This window comes from Rhinatrema bivittatum, chromosome 10, assembly GCF_901001135.1.
Source record: "Rhinatrema bivittatum chromosome 10, aRhiBiv1.1, whole genome shotgun sequence".
NCBI lineage: Eukaryota > Metazoa > Chordata > Amphibia > Gymnophiona > Rhinatrematidae > Rhinatrema > Rhinatrema bivittatum.
In genome coordinates this window covers 80,568,817-80,589,576 of record NC_042624.1, presented here as the reverse complement: position 1 = coordinate 80,589,576, position 20,760 = coordinate 80,568,817, and the positions used below count along the sequence as shown (strand labels likewise).

General features: G+C 38.1%; 1 protein-coding gene across 27 annotated transcripts in view; it reads right to left on the bottom strand.

Annotated features, from left to right (window-relative positions):
- Positions 1–20,760, bottom strand: part of ZNF644 (zinc finger protein 644) — a 234,439-nt gene that overhangs the window by 69,737 nt on the left and 143,942 nt on the right. For all 27 annotated transcript variants that reach the window (XM_029617824.1, XM_029617833.1, XM_029617826.1 and 24 more), the window contains one exon: positions 8,894–11,899. In XM_029617824.1, coding sequence (XP_029473684.1) covers positions 8,894–11,899 — 3,006 coding nt within the window. The remainder of the gene's footprint in view (positions 1–8,893; positions 11,900–20,760) is intronic.

Below are 20,760 nucleotides of genomic sequence, written 5' to 3'. Positions count from 1 at the left end.
GCCATTAGGTTGAGCGGGAGGAGATTCGTGTGACAGTCAACTCTCTTAAGTCAGAAGCGATAGATCAGCTCCCAGAGGAATCTGAGGATGAATGGACACCCGGACAAGTAAGAAGAAATCACATCTGCCTGGGCCATGCTGGAGCGATGAAGATATGCCTTGTTCAATCCTTGAGCATTTTATGGACTATCCTGGAAGCGGTTGAAATGCATATAGCATATCTGCATTCCACTTCAGTAGAAAAGCATCTGGGAGCAGACCTGCATTTGCTCTATAGAATGTAACAAATTTTCAGTTTTCTTGTTGCTTTCCAATACAAACAACTATATTGTTGTTCAACCTCAAAGGTCAAATAGTCTGTTTGCCACTTCTTAGTATAGAGATTGCTCAGGCAATCAAAAGACCTGGCTGAGAAATCCACTAATATGTTGGAGACTTCCAGAAGGAAGGCTGCTTGAAAAAGACACTGTTGTGACTGAGAGCCCACTTCCAAATTTTTTAGATTCCTGGCAGAGGGCCCAGGATCCTATGCCTCCTTGCTTATTCATGTAGAACATTGCTATCTGATTGTTTGTTTGGATCAGAATTCTCTTTTCCCTTAAAGGAGCTGAGTGAACACTCTCGGTCCATACTGAACGGCCTGCAGCTTCAAGAGGTTTATCTGAAAAAGCTGTTCCATTGTCAAGCATGTTTCCTGTGTTCGAGAGGAACATATATCTGCACATCACTTTCTGGTGAATTGCATCTGTTGCCAGTGTCACCCGATGAGGTAGCTCTCAAAGAGGAAAAATCAATTCTAGATCCAATAGGTTTAACCATCACCAGAAGGATGTTATTTCTAGGGTCACCCAAAAAAAAAAAGATGCAACAGGGTTTGAAGTAGCTGATCACACAGAGAGAATGAAGACCTCATTAAAGAGTTCTCATGTTCAGGCGTGCCATGGGGACTCTATAAACCACCACTATGTGACTGAGAATGGCCAGAATTGTCCTGATGGTGGTCTAGTCTTGCTGCAGCAAGTACTGGACCAAAGCCTGAAGACAGATCACTTTTGGTAGGGAGGAACACCATTTCCTTCATTGGGTCTTATCCATGCCCCAACAAGCTTTATCTTTTGCATGGGAGTGAGGTTCAATTTGACAAAATTGACTATAAAGCCTAAGCATATAGAAAGTCCATCCAGCTTTTTTTTTATTTATATTTTATTATAATTTTATAAATGTCATGACATAACATGTCAAAATTCAATGCGGCTTTATTAAATTTTCATCACAATAGATATGGGAGTGTAGTGATAAAGTGCATCATTCCTGATTGGCTAGGAGTTTGCATCCCCTTCTGGGGCAGGTCTGACCTTAGAAGAGCATGTCAAAGGCCATGTTAGAACTATGGTGACATTGGTCAATCATCTAAAATCTGCCTTTTAGTATACTTGCAAGGGTGCAATGTCATGTTCAGTCCTCTCATTCACATCTCATTACTGTCTGAACACAGTCTCCTGATGAACATTAGAAAGTCCATCCAGCTTTTTAAATACACAAGAGAACGTACTGGGGCCTTGCTTTCATACCAGATGGCAAAATTTATCCTTTTACATCCATAAGATCTCCAGATGGATTCTTTTCTAGAAGCCAGAATTTGATAAATCATAGCTGAGAAATTGAGGGACAGCATCACATCTCTATCAACATTCAAACTTTGCAGGCTAGATATTATATATTGGGGTGCCGCAATGTTTCTTTGCTCTGTATGATTAAAATTGAGGAATTTCCCAGCTTGAATGACTGGTTTCCTCAAACAAATCCCGAAGAAATGGAAACCAAATCTCTCTCTACCAAAAGGGAACTAAGAACATAGTTCTCTGATCCTGAGTTTTAAGGTTTTGTCAGAGGTATGGAAGAATACACATACAGAAGACCCATCCCAACAGAGCGAGAATAAGCCTACTGTTAACCTACCGCCTGATCTCCTTGGAGCAGAATACAGAAATCTTGCTGTTCTGAGCTGTTGAGCGAGTCCCACATAGGGTTCTGACCTATGTGCGAGTCCCACATAGGGAAGAAACTGTTTGTTACACCTTGATTCAGGGAACATTCATGGGGGTCCAGGTGACAAATAGTGTCAGCCAGGATGTTGTCTTTTTCTACCAGATGCATGAATATTAGAGTCATCCTATGAAAGATTACCCAGTTTGACACCTTGAACCCATTCCTCCCTGCTCCTGATTTCTGAAAGACTTTAGAGCAGTGATATTTATTCCCAGCCCTCAAGGACCACCAACAGGCCAGGTTTTCAGGATATCCCTAATAAATATGCATAAGATAGATCTGCAAACAATGGAGGCAGGTGCATGCAAATCTCTCATGCCTTACCAGAAGGTTGATGTGCAACATCTCCCTTGTAAATGAGTTCCCCAACCTACACTGGAAGCATCAATAGGCAATTTGGGGAGAATGATGTCTGAGATTACAATGGGTCAACAGTTAAGAAAAATCTGAAACTCTCCCTTAAAGGCAGGTCTTCCAAAAGAGAGGCTAAGACTCTGGCTATTTGCTCTGAATCCAGTAAAAAAAACCTCATTCACTCTTTTGACTGGGTGGCAGTATGAGGATTAGTGCTGCTTTGGTCACATTTGCAAGGCCATGCATTCTGCTGCTTGGTATGAAGATATCCTTGAGAAACATGTCTTATGAGAAAAAGAAAAACCTCCAAAAAATGTAGCATGCTTCAGAAATGGCAGTGTACAGGGTCTGAAGCATTGTATAGTGGTTTTTCATAAGTGCCATTTCTTTGACCCTCTCTGAAAAGATTTTCATCACTAAAAGGCATGACCCTCAGCCTTTCCTGCCCCCCTCATGAAGGTCTGAAGCAGACAGCTGTGCGTTCACAGGTATCTACAAAGCAGAAGTTCATAATGCCATTTCAAAAATACTGTGGATCATAGGATACTTTTCACAATTCTTGCCAGTTTCCATCAGGGTGACAAACCCTTCCTGTTTTCATTGAGGAATATACTTTGAATTCCTAGGTCCTGTCCAAGGCTGTGTGCAAGAAAATTTGGTAGGCTGCTAGGTGGGACTGGAGCATATTGTATTTGCAATACTTCTTCCCAAGGAGGCATGTTTTCTTGACTTCTAAGCATTTTTTAGGATGGATTTGACTACCACATGTGAGATAGCTGGGATTTGATGAAACCTTCAGCTGCCTGGGCATGCTACTTTGTGTCCACATTCTTACCAACAAGTACTAAGGTATGTGAGATCTCCTACAACCTCTTCTGCATATTCTGAAAAAGAGGAGAGATACCAACTTTTTTGGGACATTTCAGTTTTTGAAGAGGCCCAGAAGAGGTGCCCTAGGGGTCACCCAAACTGCAAATAAAAAGATGGCCCTAGTCATCTTTTGAACAAAGTTAGGGAAAGAAAAGTTTCAAGCCGCTGACTGTTGCAGAGAGGGGACTGACGGGAGTATGAATATTCCTCTTTGGAAAGGTACTCCTCTGACAGGTATCCATGGACCCAGGGACCCATGACTCCAAGAACATCGGTTGAATGGGATTTCAAGATCATACCCACCCTGGAGGAGACCACATCTAATGGCCTAAAATGCAGCTCTTTGGATATCAGGACTGAGACAAACCAAGCGGAAGAAATGTTTCCTGCTATGTTCTATTCTAATCCAAATTTATGTCTATTTTCATGCTCAAAGCTGCAAACAACAGCAGGGCTCTAGTTATGTTAAGTCAAGATAAGTTTAGAATCCTTGAGTTAACATGTAATATAACTGGACAGCACCTGTGAAACTAGAACTACAGTTTACAGCTTTGAGAATGAAAGTAGACAAATTTGGATTAGATTAGAACAGTTAATTTGAAAGACTGATAAATTGTGGATGGGAAAAAACAAACTAATGATGAATCCATCTAAACAAATGTTGTATACCGAAGAAAAAAACCACTCCCCCCTGCATCCACCCCAACTGCTTAGCCAGTTCTTCAAGTAAAAGATAGGGCAAGAAGTTTAGGGGTTTTATTAGACACTAAATTAACTCTTGCCTCTTTATTAAATATTGTTCCCTCTGGCAGTTTTGGGAGGATTTTTACATATGTACCTACTGCACTGTAGTTTGTAATTTAGGGCAATTCTTTCAGGAGCTGTCTATTGCTCTGCATAAAACTGTCACATCATTAGACACTGTGTAGAAGAAAGACTGTTTATTAAAAGGCTATTATAACTAATCTAGTACCTAACTAAATGAAACTGACTGTTCAGCACCGCTATGTTTTTGAGATTTAAAGCATTGGTAAGCATAAGGTCATTTGTACTACCTCTACTATATGGTACTTTCAATCAATGAAAGTATTTTAAAAAAAAAAAAAAAAGAAGAAGACAGCATTAGTCAAACATAATGTACTTAGCCTTTAAATTCAGATCAGTTTTATTCTAGTTTTAATTGTATTCCTGTGTTTGTTTTTGGAAAGTCCTCTTGGTCGGTCACTGCTACAATTGTGAATTGAAGACAATGAGCTGCTGCCATGCTGATGCTGATCCTTACCAGAAATTCAGTGAGCAATCACAATGATGCATTTAAGGCATATTTGTGCCTTGAACAGTTGACAAATTACTCATATGCAAAATAGCTTTTCTTGGCTAAAATCATCCAAATAGCTATTACCTAAAGTCATACAACACACATATTGTGAACATGAGATGCCCCAGTTTCCAATGCAAATCTTATTGATCTCTCAGTAGCTAAATAAGTCATTAACTAATATTTTTGACATCAGAGGTTGAAATTAGACTAACCAAGATACAAAAGCCTATACTGGATAGATGGCAACATACTCAAGGGGCTAAATTGAAGGAAAAATATGAAAATTGTGAGCAGTATAGCGCCAACTGTCATGGAGCCCTAAAGGTGCTCACATTTAAAATACTTCTATTCTGCCCATAACAATTACTGACTGTATTGGGCAGCTTACAGTAAAGCATTAATAAAATCATGAAATATAGTACATACAAAACATTTACTAAAGATACAACACAATAAAACAATCATGCAATTACACATTTGATTATATAAAATACATAAATTCAAGCAAATGCTTCCTTAAACATGACTAGCTGTTTACAGAACATTATTAAAATCAGATATCTGACTAAGTTCTAATTGCAGGGCATTCCACAGAACTGGACCTTGACTGAAGTCTAGTACACTCAAGCTCTTTCTGATCCTAAACATGAAGTGAGTGAATGAAAGAATTACTTTTGCTTTCTATTAACACATTTTGTATTTGTTTTATAAAGTTAATTAAATTATAAATACTTATGAAAGATGTGAGAATGGGAAACAGCTAGAATGGAATCTTTCATGATTGGCGCTATGGCTCACAAATTTCATACCTGTGCTAATTCAATCCATTTGTATGTAACCATTACTGCAGAATGAAAAAGAAAGAGAAGATACTCTTTGCATCTATCTGCCTATTTACTCTGGGTACAAACATGTTTATCAATATTAGATTCCCATACATAGTAATGTTTCCCAGTGCGATAACGGCCTATTGCAAATCTCGTATTTTATTTATTTTATTTTAAATCTATTCTATAATGTCATTAAAATGAATACCGTCACAACGGTTTACAGTAAGGCACATAAAATAATAATGCTAAAATATAACAATTTACACAGGTGCCATAATGGTTCGGTACATTATTTATCACAAACCAATTATTGTGTAAAAACTATGTCCAGATCTTTATATCAGTTTTGAATACAATACTAGCTTTATAATTTAACTTTATCTTATAGTGATGAACGAAAAAAAAAATAAAATAAAAATACAACTACACACATATTGATTACGTTGGTGTGTGTGTGGGTGTTCAGTTCGTACCTTGCACTTCGCCGCATATGCAAATTAAAAAATTAATATTCAACGTGGAGAAGTTTGGGCGGGGTTTATGGAGATTAGGGGCTTCCAGTGCTATGTGTGATAAACTATCGCACACTAGCGTGGGAAATAGCTACAGCTTTTCCCGTGGCACTACGTGGTGAAAATGACTAGCGTGGTTGATATCGCCATGTACAATAACGCAATGTCGCTTGCATTATCATATACTGCGATGCAGCCGGCTGCTCATTTGCCTGCCTTTGCCCCTTTTCCTATCGTGGGTGATTTCACTATAATTAAAGTGAACTGATGAATCTAGGCCTAAATTTTTTAAGTTAACTTTCTGTATTCTGTACTACTTACCAGTGAGAAACAAATGTTACTAGAACATGTATATAGCAGTCAAACTGAATACAATAAAGGTATCAGGTAAACAGAAAATCAAAATGAAAGTGATTTATATCAAACAGTCTTTTGTGAATAAATCTTCTCTCCTTTTAACGCTCTCAAAAGACTTTATCAAGCTAAGCCATGTATAAACATTACATCTCCACATTTGTATGGCATCGTAATATGTTTAAGAAATCAAGTTCTCTCTATATATTCGGCTTCTCCATATTATTGTGTGTTCAATTGAAAAGTTAACTGTTGTACTTTTGCATTTGCTGATGTTGCACATACTTTTCTTCAACAGGGTGAACCACAGACTTCACTTTGCTCCTCTGCCTTGAAGAGGACAAAAAAAAAATAAAAGAATCTGTTGCTCCTACTACTAATTCATAGGGATACAAGGTATAGTGTTGTACAAACAAAATTGTAAGCCCCATGGAACAAGGACTATCTAGACAAGATATGTACGTTTGATTGGCAAATATGGCTTCTGGAGTGTCATGATATTAGGTCAGCATTTTCTTGTTCTTTCTCTGCCCTTTTACCTATTAACAGATGGCTAGGACACAGTGGAATCTTTAATAGAATTTCCAGTAAAATCAGTAATACGATCTTTTATTAGAGGGAAAACAGAACAAAACAGCAGCACTTAGCAAAGGCAATTATTACCATTACACACAGGAGGCACTCTTCATCCTGTGGAGCCCGTCAGCTGGCAATGACTTACACGAAATATGACAGCAATGGAATTTGTTTGGGAGTGATGGAGAGGCACAGATTAGGAATTAGAAGTAGTGTCAAAAAGGTGGGTTTTTAGATGGGATTTGAATGTGGTCTGGTTGTGTGGGAGAGGGAAGCAGGAGAACGCGGAGAAGGATAGTCAAAGCGTGACAATTGCATTCAGGATGAAATGTTCTGATGCAGAGAAGTGAAGACTGCAAAATAGAGAATATAGTGAGAGGAAAATTGGACAGGATAGGATCGAGAATGGTAGAGGAGGGGAAGAATATAAAGAGAAGAAATAATGGAGCTGACATTTTAAAGGCCTGCAGTGGGGAAGGAGCAGGTATAGTAGAGTCAAAAGAAATGGAGAGAGGAAGAGATGGAATAGGAGAAGGTGAAATGCAATGAATTCTTCAATATCGAGGATAGGGATAGCTTTAAATGAGAAGACACCACAATGCAGAAGCTTATATAAGAAAAACAACCAACGGGGGGTAGGCGAGTGAGGAGTAGAACAGAAGGGATTTAAAAAATTCTCAGCAGCAATTTAATCTCACTTCATTTTCCTGAAATTAAAATCAACCATTAAAGCATATAAAACACTAATGTTAAAAAAACACAAATATCTCAGCTGTAGATGTCCCAACTGACATGACTATCTGAAGGGAGGATCACTAAGGATGTTTCAGACTCAGATCAGTCCTATTTACAAATTTAGTAACAAGTTAATAATCAGTCACATATATTAGTAGTCTGGGAGCTGAACTTCAAAGGAAATTAACAGATAGATCATCCCAGGCCTTGCAAACCCTGAATTTTAATGGTATTTGAAACCAGCATCTTAACACAGACTAAGTTCTGTAATACAGCAGGACCAATAGCACTAGTAGGGAGAGAGGTGGTGGCTAAGGTAAGCAGGAAGATTGAATGCAGGTTAAAAAAAAAAAAAGTAAGATATATTTCCTAAGTAATTCTCAGCAGCAATTTAAACCACCTCACTAATACAGATGACTATTAAAGTTAATCTATGCATTTCATAACTTAAAGGCATGGTTTCATTTTATTTACAGAATTCCTTCCTTTCTATTCCACAATGAGAACAGAATAAAAGAATGAAACCAGCATTTGATGCTGCTGAAGTGGTATTTACAACAATATCAGTAGATAAAATCATGCAACAGAATGATTTCAGGCAAAAAAAATATTTGAGGAGACCTAAAATAATCAAAGGCCTTATCACCAGAACACATTCTGTAAAACAATTTCAAAGGTATTATTTTTGGGATAAAAGAGGAAAAAAGTATGGGGGGGGGGGGGGGGGATGGTCACTGATAAGACTATTATAGTATGTCAACACAGCCTACACAAAAATTGGATTCTGTTGAAATGCCCTTTTCACCATTAGTAGGAACACACAATAGTTTTCTCTTCTTCCATGCTTACAAGACAATATGGCAGACACCCTGAGTTACCTCCTCTGCAGGACTCAAACGCCATTGTAGATGACATCAGGGTGTTTGTGCTACCAGAACTGATCTACAGTAAGGTACCACATATGGTCACAGGGCAGCCATTGGATCAGAATCCAGTAGAAGTCCTTCAATTATGGAAGATCTTCTAAGCTATAGTATTGTAATATGAGTCAGCCATCTTGGAACAGCTGCTTTAACTGAAAGTTCACTTATTTTAAGTGTCTGCTTTCAGTAGTGATAAGTTCTGATCAGCTATGAAAGACACTTTCTAATTTGTAACATGCTTTTTAGCCCCCAATATATATCTAAGAAATACTTAATGAAGACAATACAAAAAACAAAATGTTTTCTTTTTTTTTTTTTGTAAAAAGCTTCTGACTGATACCCACCCAAATTAAAAAAATTGTATCTTACCTTTTCTAACTCGTTTGGTAGGGGTTCCGGTTCTTCTGAAGTGCTGCATTTTGTCACTTGTTGCAATTTGCTCTGGAGAGACTACATGACGAGCCTCATAGCTTAACCCTGCTCTGTGTAGATGTCCACGGACATGATTAGATAACCCAACACCAGTTTCAAATATTGCTGGACAATAAGGGCAGGATTTTTTCTCAAGAGATATATCAGTCCAATGAAAAACAGAGTTATGGTTTGGCAATGCGGTATCTGCATTTTCAAAATGTTCAGAACTATGTAATTCATGCAGGAATTTACTATCTTCAGCATCCTCATAATATTCAAAATAAAAATCATCTTTTTGCTCATAGTGAAGGTTGGTTACTTCACTACCAACTTCTTCATTATTTGCTTTTCCTTTGAAAAGGGGGTACAAATTTGCATGTGTTTGACTGATATCACTATAAATGTCATCTTCAGCAGACGGTGTCGTATAATCACGAAGTTCAACATTATCCCATGAGTATTCATCTTCCATTTCATAGTTGTCTTTTTTATCAGCAGGATCAAATTTCTGAAGAACAACAACAGTCATTTTATGCAGAAAATCTGGATAACAGTCCAAATCATCTTCAGTTATTGGCCTTTCATGCTTGGATTTCATCACTCTTTTTACAGCTACATGTCTAGGGTCTTCAAAGACATCTGACTTTTGTGCATCACCATCCTGAGAATCCATGATTAAGCAATTACTTTGGGGACTACCTGATGTTGAAAATAAATGTAAAGAGCTGGTCTCTTCTTTTTTAAAATTCAATGGATATTGGTTGCTTGATTTTTTAATCAAGCTATAACGTTTACATTTTTGTCTATATAAATAAGTGCTGCTCATTTTGATATCTGATTTTCGCTTTGCCGATTCCTGGAACAGTCTTGGGTTTTGGTTACTTTGAATCAGAACTGTCTTGCTTGGGGAGCTATTTGGACTACATACAACTGACTGTGACACAGTTTTTCTGGCTTTTTGTATCCTATTGGTTTTTCTATGGAGTTTTGTAAAATTACTAGATTGAGAGGCTGATCCAAATGGCTTTTTGATATCTTGTTTCAAAACAGAGTTCTTTGGAAATGTAGATTGTTTCACAAACTGTTTAGTTCTACTACCAAAATCTAACAGTTCATTATCAATATCACTTTCTCTTTTTTCTACCATAAATTGATCACTATATTGTTTTATACATGATGCAGGATGTAAATATTCCATATGTTTTTTTAGAATACTTCTAGCAGAAGTTGTAAAAGGACATATCTTACACATGTATCCATCAGACTTTTTTGATGTAACTAAAAACGGATCTTTCACAGAAGTCTTTTTCTGAGCTTTTCTGTGGGACATTTCAGATTTAAGAATTGAGCACTTTACTACTGCTCCATGGGAAATACTTCGATGGCATTCCAATTCACTTTCAGTCACAGCCATGAAATTGCATTCCTCACAACAGTAGTATCTTTTATCCTTTTCGTGGGTCTTAGCATGTTGCACAAATGTTTTAGGACAATTAGTGCCAAACACACATTGAGGACACTGTAAGCGCGCACTCCTACCTTCATCTTGCAATTCTTTTAATTCACGTATTTCCTCCATTAGTTTCTGCCTCCTTTCCTGATGAATAATCATATGTTTAAGAAGTGAATTACGATCTCGAAAAGTCCTTCCACATTCCTTACAAGCATATGGTCTTGGAACATTGAGATGTCGGAATTGACTATTCCCATCCAAGTGATACATCATATGCCTATGAAGATGTTTTTTCTCCCTGAAGTTCACATTGCATTTTGTACATGGGTAAAATGTTGGCTCTTGTTCAGTACAGAAAGTTGATGGTGATTCTGAATCTGTCTGATCTGATTTATTAGAAAAAAATGCATCTATATGAACAGGTGACATTTCATCAGAAAATGTGCTAGCTGGACTGTACATTAATTGTTGGATGGCTTCTACTGTTTCTGTTGGAAGATTATCTTCTGATTCATCACCAACTGGTTCAGCCTTTATTTGTGTTAATGCATATTTTTGTGGCATTATCATCTTTTCTTCACTCTGCTCCAGTACTTCAGTATTTAATGATTTTGTTTTTTTAGGAATATAATCTGAATCACTATAATAATCCTCAGAATAACAACGAGTTATCTTGCTGACATCCATTTTTCGTTTTCTTTTTTTTTCTACTGGTACAGTAGGAACTTGAGATTTTTCTACTGGATTTTCATCATTCATTAGAAACTGTATAAATTCTGTGTGTGGATCCCAAGTTGTATTGCCTGGTCCATAATCATCAGTACCCAGGGAATTTCCATCCACCTTGACACAATCTTCTTTTACAGTTAAAGTTTTTCCATCTTCAAACACTTCTTGGCTTAAAGTGCTATCTGATTTTAAACTATTCCCTGTAGATTTCTGTATCTCACAACCATCATTTGAAGCAGAGGTAGATACTTTTTTAATGGAATGGGTCATATTTTTGGCATGTGATGTATCTGGTACCAAAAATAAAACTTGATGTTGACTCGATTTTTGTGTTGTAGGCAGCTGGAGATCATGTACAGACTTCAAAGTTGAAGAATCTGTTTGCTGACCTAAAGATTGCTCATTGGATAATGAAACACTTCCTGTATTCATGATGGAAGCCTTAGTTAAGGAAGAGTGTGAAACTGGTCCATTAACAGCAGTTCCTTTAGGCAAGATAAGATTTTCACTAGAAACAGTAGGAGCACCAGTATGTATAAATAAATTCGACTGGACTTCACTTAAGGCTTTTTCAAATGTGTCCCTTGAACGCTCTTCAGGAAGTGTCAGTGTACTGTTTTCATGAAATGACCTTGGACTTTCTTGCAGTTTAAGCACTACATTATTTTCCTCAACAGAGAGGAAATTAGTATCGTCTATGCATCCTACTTTAGCACCAGTAACTTCAGCATTTACATTTGCATCCTCCATATTGTTGGTCTTCTGGTTAACCGCATTTACTATAAACAAAAAACAAAACAAAACACAAAACAAATTATGCCACAGTTTTAGAGAAATGCCTTAATGTCATCATCTTAAATCATTCTTATTCATTCAGTTCTAGAAAAACAATCAAACAAAGCCAGCATTGCTATTTAACATTTTTATCAAAATACCAGAAATTCATCTCTGTGTTAATATAGCCTCATACAAAAGAATATAGTAGTACATTTCTGGCAAGTGAGAGAAGAGATGCTGGTATTGGCAAATAGTATTATAAATAATCAACAAAGCAATTTTATATTAAGATACAGAAATGCAACCAAAATTATGAAATCAAAAATAAAACTGCTTCAAGGGAAATTTGGTGTTTTAACTACAGAATAGTCATTCATTCAGAACTAATCAATTCAACCCTATCCACCCTGGAGAGCAAAAGTATGGTTAATCAAGAATGTCAATACTAGAAGGTATTACCTATGCCTCACTATTTTTGTACAATAGGCTCAGTATCACAAAATATCTTACGAGATGCAAAATGTACTGTAATACATTGGTTTATAAGCAAGAAACTAAAAATGCATAAAAATAAGTGAATCAGTTAATCTTCATAACTGCATGCATCTTGCTCAAATGAGTAAAATGAATGACTAAGTTTCTCTCCTGCAATGGGTGATCTTTGTGAATAGCAGGACAATCAGCCACACAACGGTATCATCTGACATTGGTGAAGCACAGCATTTTCTAGAGTGCTCTGAAAAATACCTTAACAATATAATAACTGATGAATATGATGTAATATAATTACAACTCAACCAAAAAACATCATACATAGAAATGGAATATTTTACTTGAAATGAACGGAAATCTCATAAAATATATTTATAGAAACATTAGCTATTAAAGCTTTGAGCAGTCTATTGCTTTAAGACTGTTACGTTCAATTTTTTAATCATTGATTTCCATTCATTAAGTTCAACAATCCGGGTCACACAGTTTTAACTTCAAGATATTTCTAGCCTTCTTAGTGTCAAACAGTCTTGGAGTCGTTGTTATACCCTGGTTTAACAAGAACGAGCGACCGCTCTTTTATCCGAGAGCCGCCGCTTCTAGAAACAAACTTGATATAATGAGAGCTGCCGCTCTGCTTAAGAGCCGCCTGACTGTGCCCAACAATGCTCGTGTTTCGTGTAATACTTCATCAGGGGCCTGTAACGATATATATGTTTGGTCCTTGCAACGTGGCGTGGTTCTGTGTCCTCTTCTCAGGTGTATCCTTGACGGAAACGCTGTACCTGAGAAGAGGACACAGACCCATGCCACGTTGCAAGGACCAAACATATATATCGTTACAGGCCCCTGAGGAAGTATTACACGAAACACGAGCCGTGTTGGGCACAGTCGGGCGGCTCTTAAGCAGAGTGGCAGCTCTCATTATATCAAGTTTATTTCTAGAAGCAGCGGATCTCGGATAAAAGAGCGGTCGCTCGTTCTTGTTAAACCAGGGTATAACAACGACTCCAAGACGGTTTGACACTAAGAAGGCAAGAAATATCTTGAAGTTAAAACTGTGTGACCCGGATTGTTGAACTTAATGAATGGAAATCAATGATTAAAAAATTGAACGTAACAGTCTTAAAGCAATAGACTGCTCAAAGCTTTAATAGCTAACGTTTCTATAAATATATTTTATGAGATTTCTGTTCATTTCAAGTAAAATATTCCATTTCTATGTATGATTTTTTTGGTTGAGTTGTAATTATATTACATCATATTCATCAGTTATTATATTGTTAAGGTATTTTTCAGAGCACTCTAGAAAATGCTGTGCTTCACCAATGTCAGATGATACCGTTGTATGGCTGATTGTCCTGCTATTCACAAAGATCACCCATTACAGGAGAGAAACTTAGTCATTCATTTTACTCATTTGAGCAAGATGCATGCAGTTATGAAGATTAACTGATTCACTTATTTTTATGCATTTTTGGTTTCTTGCTTATAAACCAATGTACATTTTGCATCTCGTAAGATATTTTGTTATACTGAGCCTATTGTACAAAAATAGTGAGGCATAGCTCCCTATATGCATCACCTTGCACTTGTCCACATTAAATTTCATCTGCCAGCATATGGTGCAATCTGATTTAATTTGCTCTAAAAAGGTAGAGGAGAATATTGAAAATACCTTGCGCTTTCTAAATTTGAGAATTATTAACTTTCCTAAAATAAAAGAACTTACTCCGGTAGAATTATTTAAGAACTATCTTTCTCAGATTCTTTTTCCCAGCACTGAAGTCAAGCTCACCGGTCTATAGTTTCCCTGTTCAACTCTGAAGTCCTTACATGAAAACATAAGAAAATGCCATACTGGGTCAGACCAAGGGTCCATCAAGCCCAGCATCCTGTTTCCAACAGTGGCCAATCCAGGCCACAAGAACCTGGCAAGTACCCAAAAGCTAAGTCTATTCCATGTTACCATTGCTAATGGCAGTGGCTATTCTCTAAGTGAACTTAATAGCAGGTAATGGACTTCTTCTCCAAGAACTTATCCAATCCTTTTTTAAACACAGCTATACTAACTGCACTAACCACATCCTCTGGCAACAAATTCCAGAGTTTAATTGTGCGTTGAGTAAAAAAGAACTCTCAGATTAGTTTTAAATGTGCCCCATGCTAACTTCATGGAGTGCCCCCTAGTCTTTCTATTATCTGAAAGAGTAAATAACCGATTCACATCTACCCGTTCTAGACCTCTCATAATTTTAAACATCTCTATCATATCCCCCCTCAGCCGTCTCTTCTCCAAGCTGAAAAGTCCTAACCTCTTTAGTCTTTCCTCATAGGGGAGCTGTTCCATTCCCCTTATTTTGGTAGCCCTTCTCTGTACCTTCTCCATCGCAATTATATCTTTTTTGAGATACGGCGACCAGAATTGTACACAGTATTCAAGGTGCGGTCTCACCATGGAGCGATACAGAGACATTATGACATTTTCCGTTTTATTCACCATTCCCTTTCTAATAATTCCCAACATTCTGTTTGCTTTTTTGACTGCCGCAGCACACTGAACCGACAATTTCAATGTGTTATCCATTATGACGCCTAGATCTCTTTCTTGGGTTGTAGCACCTAATATGGAACCCAACATTGTGTAATTATAGCATGGGTTATTTTTCCCTATATGCATCACCTTGCACTTATCCACATTAAATTTCTTCTGCCATTTGGATGCCCAATTTTCCAGTCTCACAAGGTCTTCCTGCAATTTATCACAATCTGCTTGTGATTTAACTACTCTGAACAATTTTGTGTCATCTGCAAATTTGATTATCTCACTCGTCGTTATAAATAACATGGCTACCATTGGCTACCCTCCGGTCTTCAGGTACAATAGACAATTTTAATGATAGGTTATACATTTTTACTAATAGGTCTTACATTTCAGGAGATTTGCTGCTACTCAATTTGTCAATCTGGCCTACTACAACTTCCAGGTTCAATGTGATTTGGGACAGTTCCCTTGAAAACTCTCTCTGAAACCAATATCTCCCCAACATCCTCATCAGTAAACACGGAAGTAAAGAATTCATTTAGTCTTTGTTCAAACTCTTGCTGTTTCAACCAGAGGAAATGGAATATATACTTATAGAAAACCTGTACTCCAATGAAGGGAGAAGGCACTTGAAGCTACTCTGCTCTTTTATTCTATTCTGGAACAGACGTTCAGAACTTTCCAGTTCAATTAGGTTACAAATAGATTTTCCCCACTCAGGAAAAATCCTGTTAGCACTTCCTGGTTCAAGAATTATTTGTGGGGATCTAGAATATGTCAGGGCCTTCTCTTTTCCTGCCAGGTTCCCAAATATGGCCCATTTATACATCTTGATAGTCTCCGAACATAGAATGAACGAACCAATTCCTGCTTTTCCAGGTACAATATGTTTACCTTATCAGGCTGATTCAATAAAAAATGCGGGTGATCCAGCACTCTGAGTTGAGCGCCCGCTCTCCCAGTACACGCCCAGGCCCCTCTCCTGGACGCGCAATTCTCTATTCAAATTAGGCCTTGCCCGTGTCTCTAAGTTCCTCCTTATTAGCGGAAGCGGCGGCTGTCAGCAGGTCAAACCACTGTTGCTTAATTTTACCGGCATCTGTTTTCGAATCTAACGACAGCCATGGGTTTGGAAAATGGATGCTGGGAAAACTGAGTGTTTTTTTAACCCACTGGGTAAATTTTTTAAATTTTTATTTTTGGTGCCTCCGATTTAATATCACTATGGGTTTATGAGATATCAGTGGTATTTAATTGTATCAATATTTTTATATTTGCTGTATTCTTCCCATGTGATATGTATTTGTGATTTTTTTTTTTAACTGATTTGCATGTACTGAGTGCTATAAGTTTTGGAGGGGGGGGGGGCAGTTGGCTGCACATTTTCCACGCGCTATTACCCCTTACAGTATAAGGGGTAATAATAGCGCATCTAAAATGCGTGGCCAAACGGGGGCCAAACAGTGTGCTCGGCTGAGCGCACCGTTCTGTATCAGCTTGTATATTAGAATCGTTTTGTTGGTTCCAAGATCTCTGAAAATCTTCAGAGAATTCATAGATCTAGGAAACATATATGTCTTTGCTAAAGTGCCCAACAACCCTGGATGTGAAGGCTTTCCCTATGAAAACCCCGGCCTATTGTCATAACAATATAATGAAGAGGATTTTGGAAGGCCAAACCGACATAGAACCATCATCAAAACAAGAAACCTCAGCTGTCTTATGACAAGGATAAATTACTTTATTCATTAAGTGGCTAAACTCCCGGAGGAATTCATGGTCCATTGGGCTTGCCTGATGCAATATGAACAAATATCCTCACTATGTCTTAGGCCAATCTCTGCTGTCTCCCTTCCTCATTGACCTTAATTTGGTGATCCTGTTGGTGGGGAGACTAACCAGAGTCATGTCCAAAGTCATGAAGTATTTCAGATGAAGTGATATACTTCAGATGCATTTGGGATAATTTATAATGAACTCTAGCAAGTCCATCACCTGGATGGTGTTGTGCATGAATTCAATTTCTTCTGTCCAAGAAGTCCTCTTAACCAGCAATCATCCAAATAGGGGGAACACAAATCCCCAGTCTGCAGAGAAATTTTGCAATGATCACTACGTATGAGTCCACACTTGGCCAATGTCAGGCCACAAGGCCTGACATTGGTCAGGTTTCTCTACTATGAACGTGAGTTTCAACACCCGCTATCTTAAAAGCTGTTAGGTGTTAACTAACAGTAGTTTTATGTTTTGTTTGTTTTACCATGTCTGTTTTCAGTTATGTTGACGGCTTTATGGGATATTATCAGTGGTATTGAATTTTATCAATATTTTTATGAGATATTTGCTGTATTCTTCCCATGTGATATTATTTGTGAACTGATTTTATTTTAATTTGCTTTCTGTTGAGTTACAATTTATTTTTATTATCCCTGGCAAGGGTGATGAATGTGTTGGCCCCTGCCCCCTCTCCCCCCATACACGTAGAGAGCAAATCAGTGAGACTATACAAACTAGTTTGGGCGTAAAGGCCACAGCCAGTTTTATTGGTGATTTCAAACATGAAAAACTGATATCCTAGCATAACTGAGCCAAACGCCTGTCAATATAATCTTATTGTCCCCTATTTCCGCCATGGAACCAACAAGGCCGCAGCGATAGCAACGGGCAGCAGCGATAGCAACGGGGTCCTCTGCCAAGCATTATGCCCCATTTTTTCATTGCACTATTGGCTACGAAGGCCCTACATGAAATTAAGCCTGGGAGGAGGGAGGGAGGGTTATTTGTCTAAACCATGCCCTGAAGGCCAGTGTAAAATCATGTCATTCAGTAAACCTACCCACCGGCTCATGTACCTGCTACAGGCATAAGTACATGCCTCTTGTCCTCCAGCCATCCCTAAGCCAGCTATCTGTGAATCTCCTCTGCAATACGCTATGCATCCTTCAAGGTCTCCTGTAGCATGTTGTTGAATAAGTCATACCTTATGTTGGATAGGTGAATTTGATAGTCTGTAAAAGCCCTCACACTGGCAATTAGCCCAATCATGCAGAATTTGCCAGCACCCCCTCCCCCAGCTTGTGAATCCATAGACCAATTTGATTCACCTTCTTGTGGCCCTGCTTCCACAACTACGAGTTGCTCTATTTAATATGCTGGATAATATCTGACCATAACAGATACATATGACCGAATACAGAAGACAACTCTGCAAGATCTTCTCTTATAACTTGTATCACTCGCCTGCGATTAATATTTCCCAAATTGTTACACCCAAGGTGGATTATTATAGTTTCTGGTGTGGCAACATCCTTCCTGCACCGCAAGAAAATTAACAGCTGTTCCTAGCACATATTGCGACTGTCCAACCAAGAAATGTGAATCCTATATGGAGCCCATAGGGGCGGTCTTGTGCCCTGCAAGCTGCCCAATGTATGAAAGAATGTCCCTCGATCAAAATCCTCCTTCACCCTGTGGGTAAATCTAAAAAGGAGATCAATCAATATTGAGATAATCAATTATGATATGAGTTATATCCAATCATACATATGAATTAACTGCTGCTGATCTCCACCTCCCAATTCTCTGGCCACACCTATTCTAAAGGAATGGATACCAAATTATGTTGCATTGAAAACTAACTTGTCAGGGATGCTCTAAAAGCTGTGGAGAATCGATATCAGGAAAGTAGAACCCTGTCGGCATGTATGTATCAGCAAAAGTGTACCAGCAGAGGTGCACCTGGCTAAGTAGGCTCTCAAGTTCTCAACTGGTGAAGTGACTAGTGATTAGATTCATTTTACACACAGTGTAGCACCTCGTTCTGGCTGAACAGTTTTAGACCTGTGAACAGTGATGTATGCCACTTGGCCCCTGAACTTGACATTCTTAAATATTCTATGGCCAAGGTCAGTCTTGGATCTTGCTACTAGCTTGCTCACCCACACTGTGCCAAAGAATGCGAGGAAAATGCAAGTTGGAACAGTACCATTCCAAATTCAGATTAACACAAAGATGACAGCATATGCTATAACTTGACTAATAATAACCCCTCCACTCATGAGGTAAATACTTCACAATTTTTAATTTTTTAATTTTTTCTTTTTTTAATTCTTTAATTTAGGGAATTAGTATCAGATACTAAGGTGCTATCTCTATCCAATCTCTAGGCTCTTGCCCGCAATGGTTTCAACCCGTATCATCAATGAGCACGTTTTCACATCACTTACTATTTTCCATCAAGCTATTTTACATGACTAATTTCAAAACCAATTTTCACTACTTTTACTTATCTTATATTGAACTTCCTTGTAAACTCTTCTCTAACCCACTGTGATGCCTCTGTTTCACACACCAGACATTGACAATGTTTCGGCATCAGTATATGCCTTCTTCAGGGGTCTAAATTCTCTCTACAACAAAAGAACACCATAACTCACATTATTAAACATTCCTTCCATTTGTTTTAAATTCAATACAACTACTTCAGTGGTGCATCCCTTCTTTCAGCCTACATTGCAGTTGTATTGAATTTAAAACAAATGTAAGGAATGTTAATGTGAGTTATGGTGTTCTTTCGTTGTAGAGAGAATTTAGTCCCCTGAAGAAGGCATATACTGATACCGAAACATTGTCAATGCATTCTATGGCAGGCAGATTGTCATTCACAAAAGCATCTTTCGAGTAAGAACGATTCTGGATGTGTCAGAATTTTCCTGCCCCTTTTTTTTGGGAATAATGACCAACAACAATAGCATTTTCTCAAAAGGCAGGTCTGAGATGGCCCTGCCATTCTACCCATCTCAGCTCCTTATTGATTTTTTGCTAAATGTCTTGACATTGCACTGCAGAAGGTGTGATGCATGTGTTGAGACTATTAATATTCCCCTGGAATGGAATACTAAATCCCATCTGGAAACCATTGGTGAGTTTAGCTGCTTCGAATTGTCTGGGGTAACGATCTAGCTACACCAACATCACGCTCAAATAAGGGATGTGGCCTAGCTAAAAATAGTTGACTCATTTTGGTTTTTGCATACTCCCTGTACTGGCCTTCTTATTATACTTGTTCACTGGATGTGACTAGATGTGCCAGAACTTGCAGTCCTGAAAGCTGCACAAAAGATTTGTTGTATCACCAACAAGTTATTTGCACCTGTGGCATCTGTCACCAGGGGCGTGATACTGGATTTTTGCATAGCTTGTCCCCAGGCTTTGGTATCGCTCACCTTGTTTGTCATCTGAGCCAGAGACCCACATCTTAAGAGTGCTTCATGACATGAAGTGGTTTTCTTCCATCTTGTCCCTAAAGTAGCACTTGCACTATTTATAAAATAGTATAAAATGGGTCTAAAATGGTGCTGGCATAACTCATCATGGGGCCATGATGATTAATTGTAAATCAGACTGATCTTATGTGAGAAAGGCTGGTTATAAACTATGTAAGAATGGTGCCCAAGGAAATCAAACTTTTCTTTCAAAAGAAATTTGTTCAAGGCCCTTAAATCTAGGGAAAATCCCCAGCTAGTTGTAAATAAAGCTCATGGTGCCAGAATCCAATCCTGGGTCTGACTGAGCTGGAAATGGAAGGAAATGAGAGGAAACAAGTGGGCCATTAAGAGAAAAGAAAAAAAAAAAAAAAGACTGGACAGTCCCCATCCTGCTGCTTGCCTGCTATCTGCATGCACACATATTATAATCAGAGGCTCTGATTTTCTGCGGCATAATTTTCAAGATTCTGAGGGAAGAGGTGGCAAAATTCTGCAGCAGATTTTTCATAATTCTGCAGCACTTTTATGTCAAAGATGCATAAGTGGTTCTTTAGTCGAG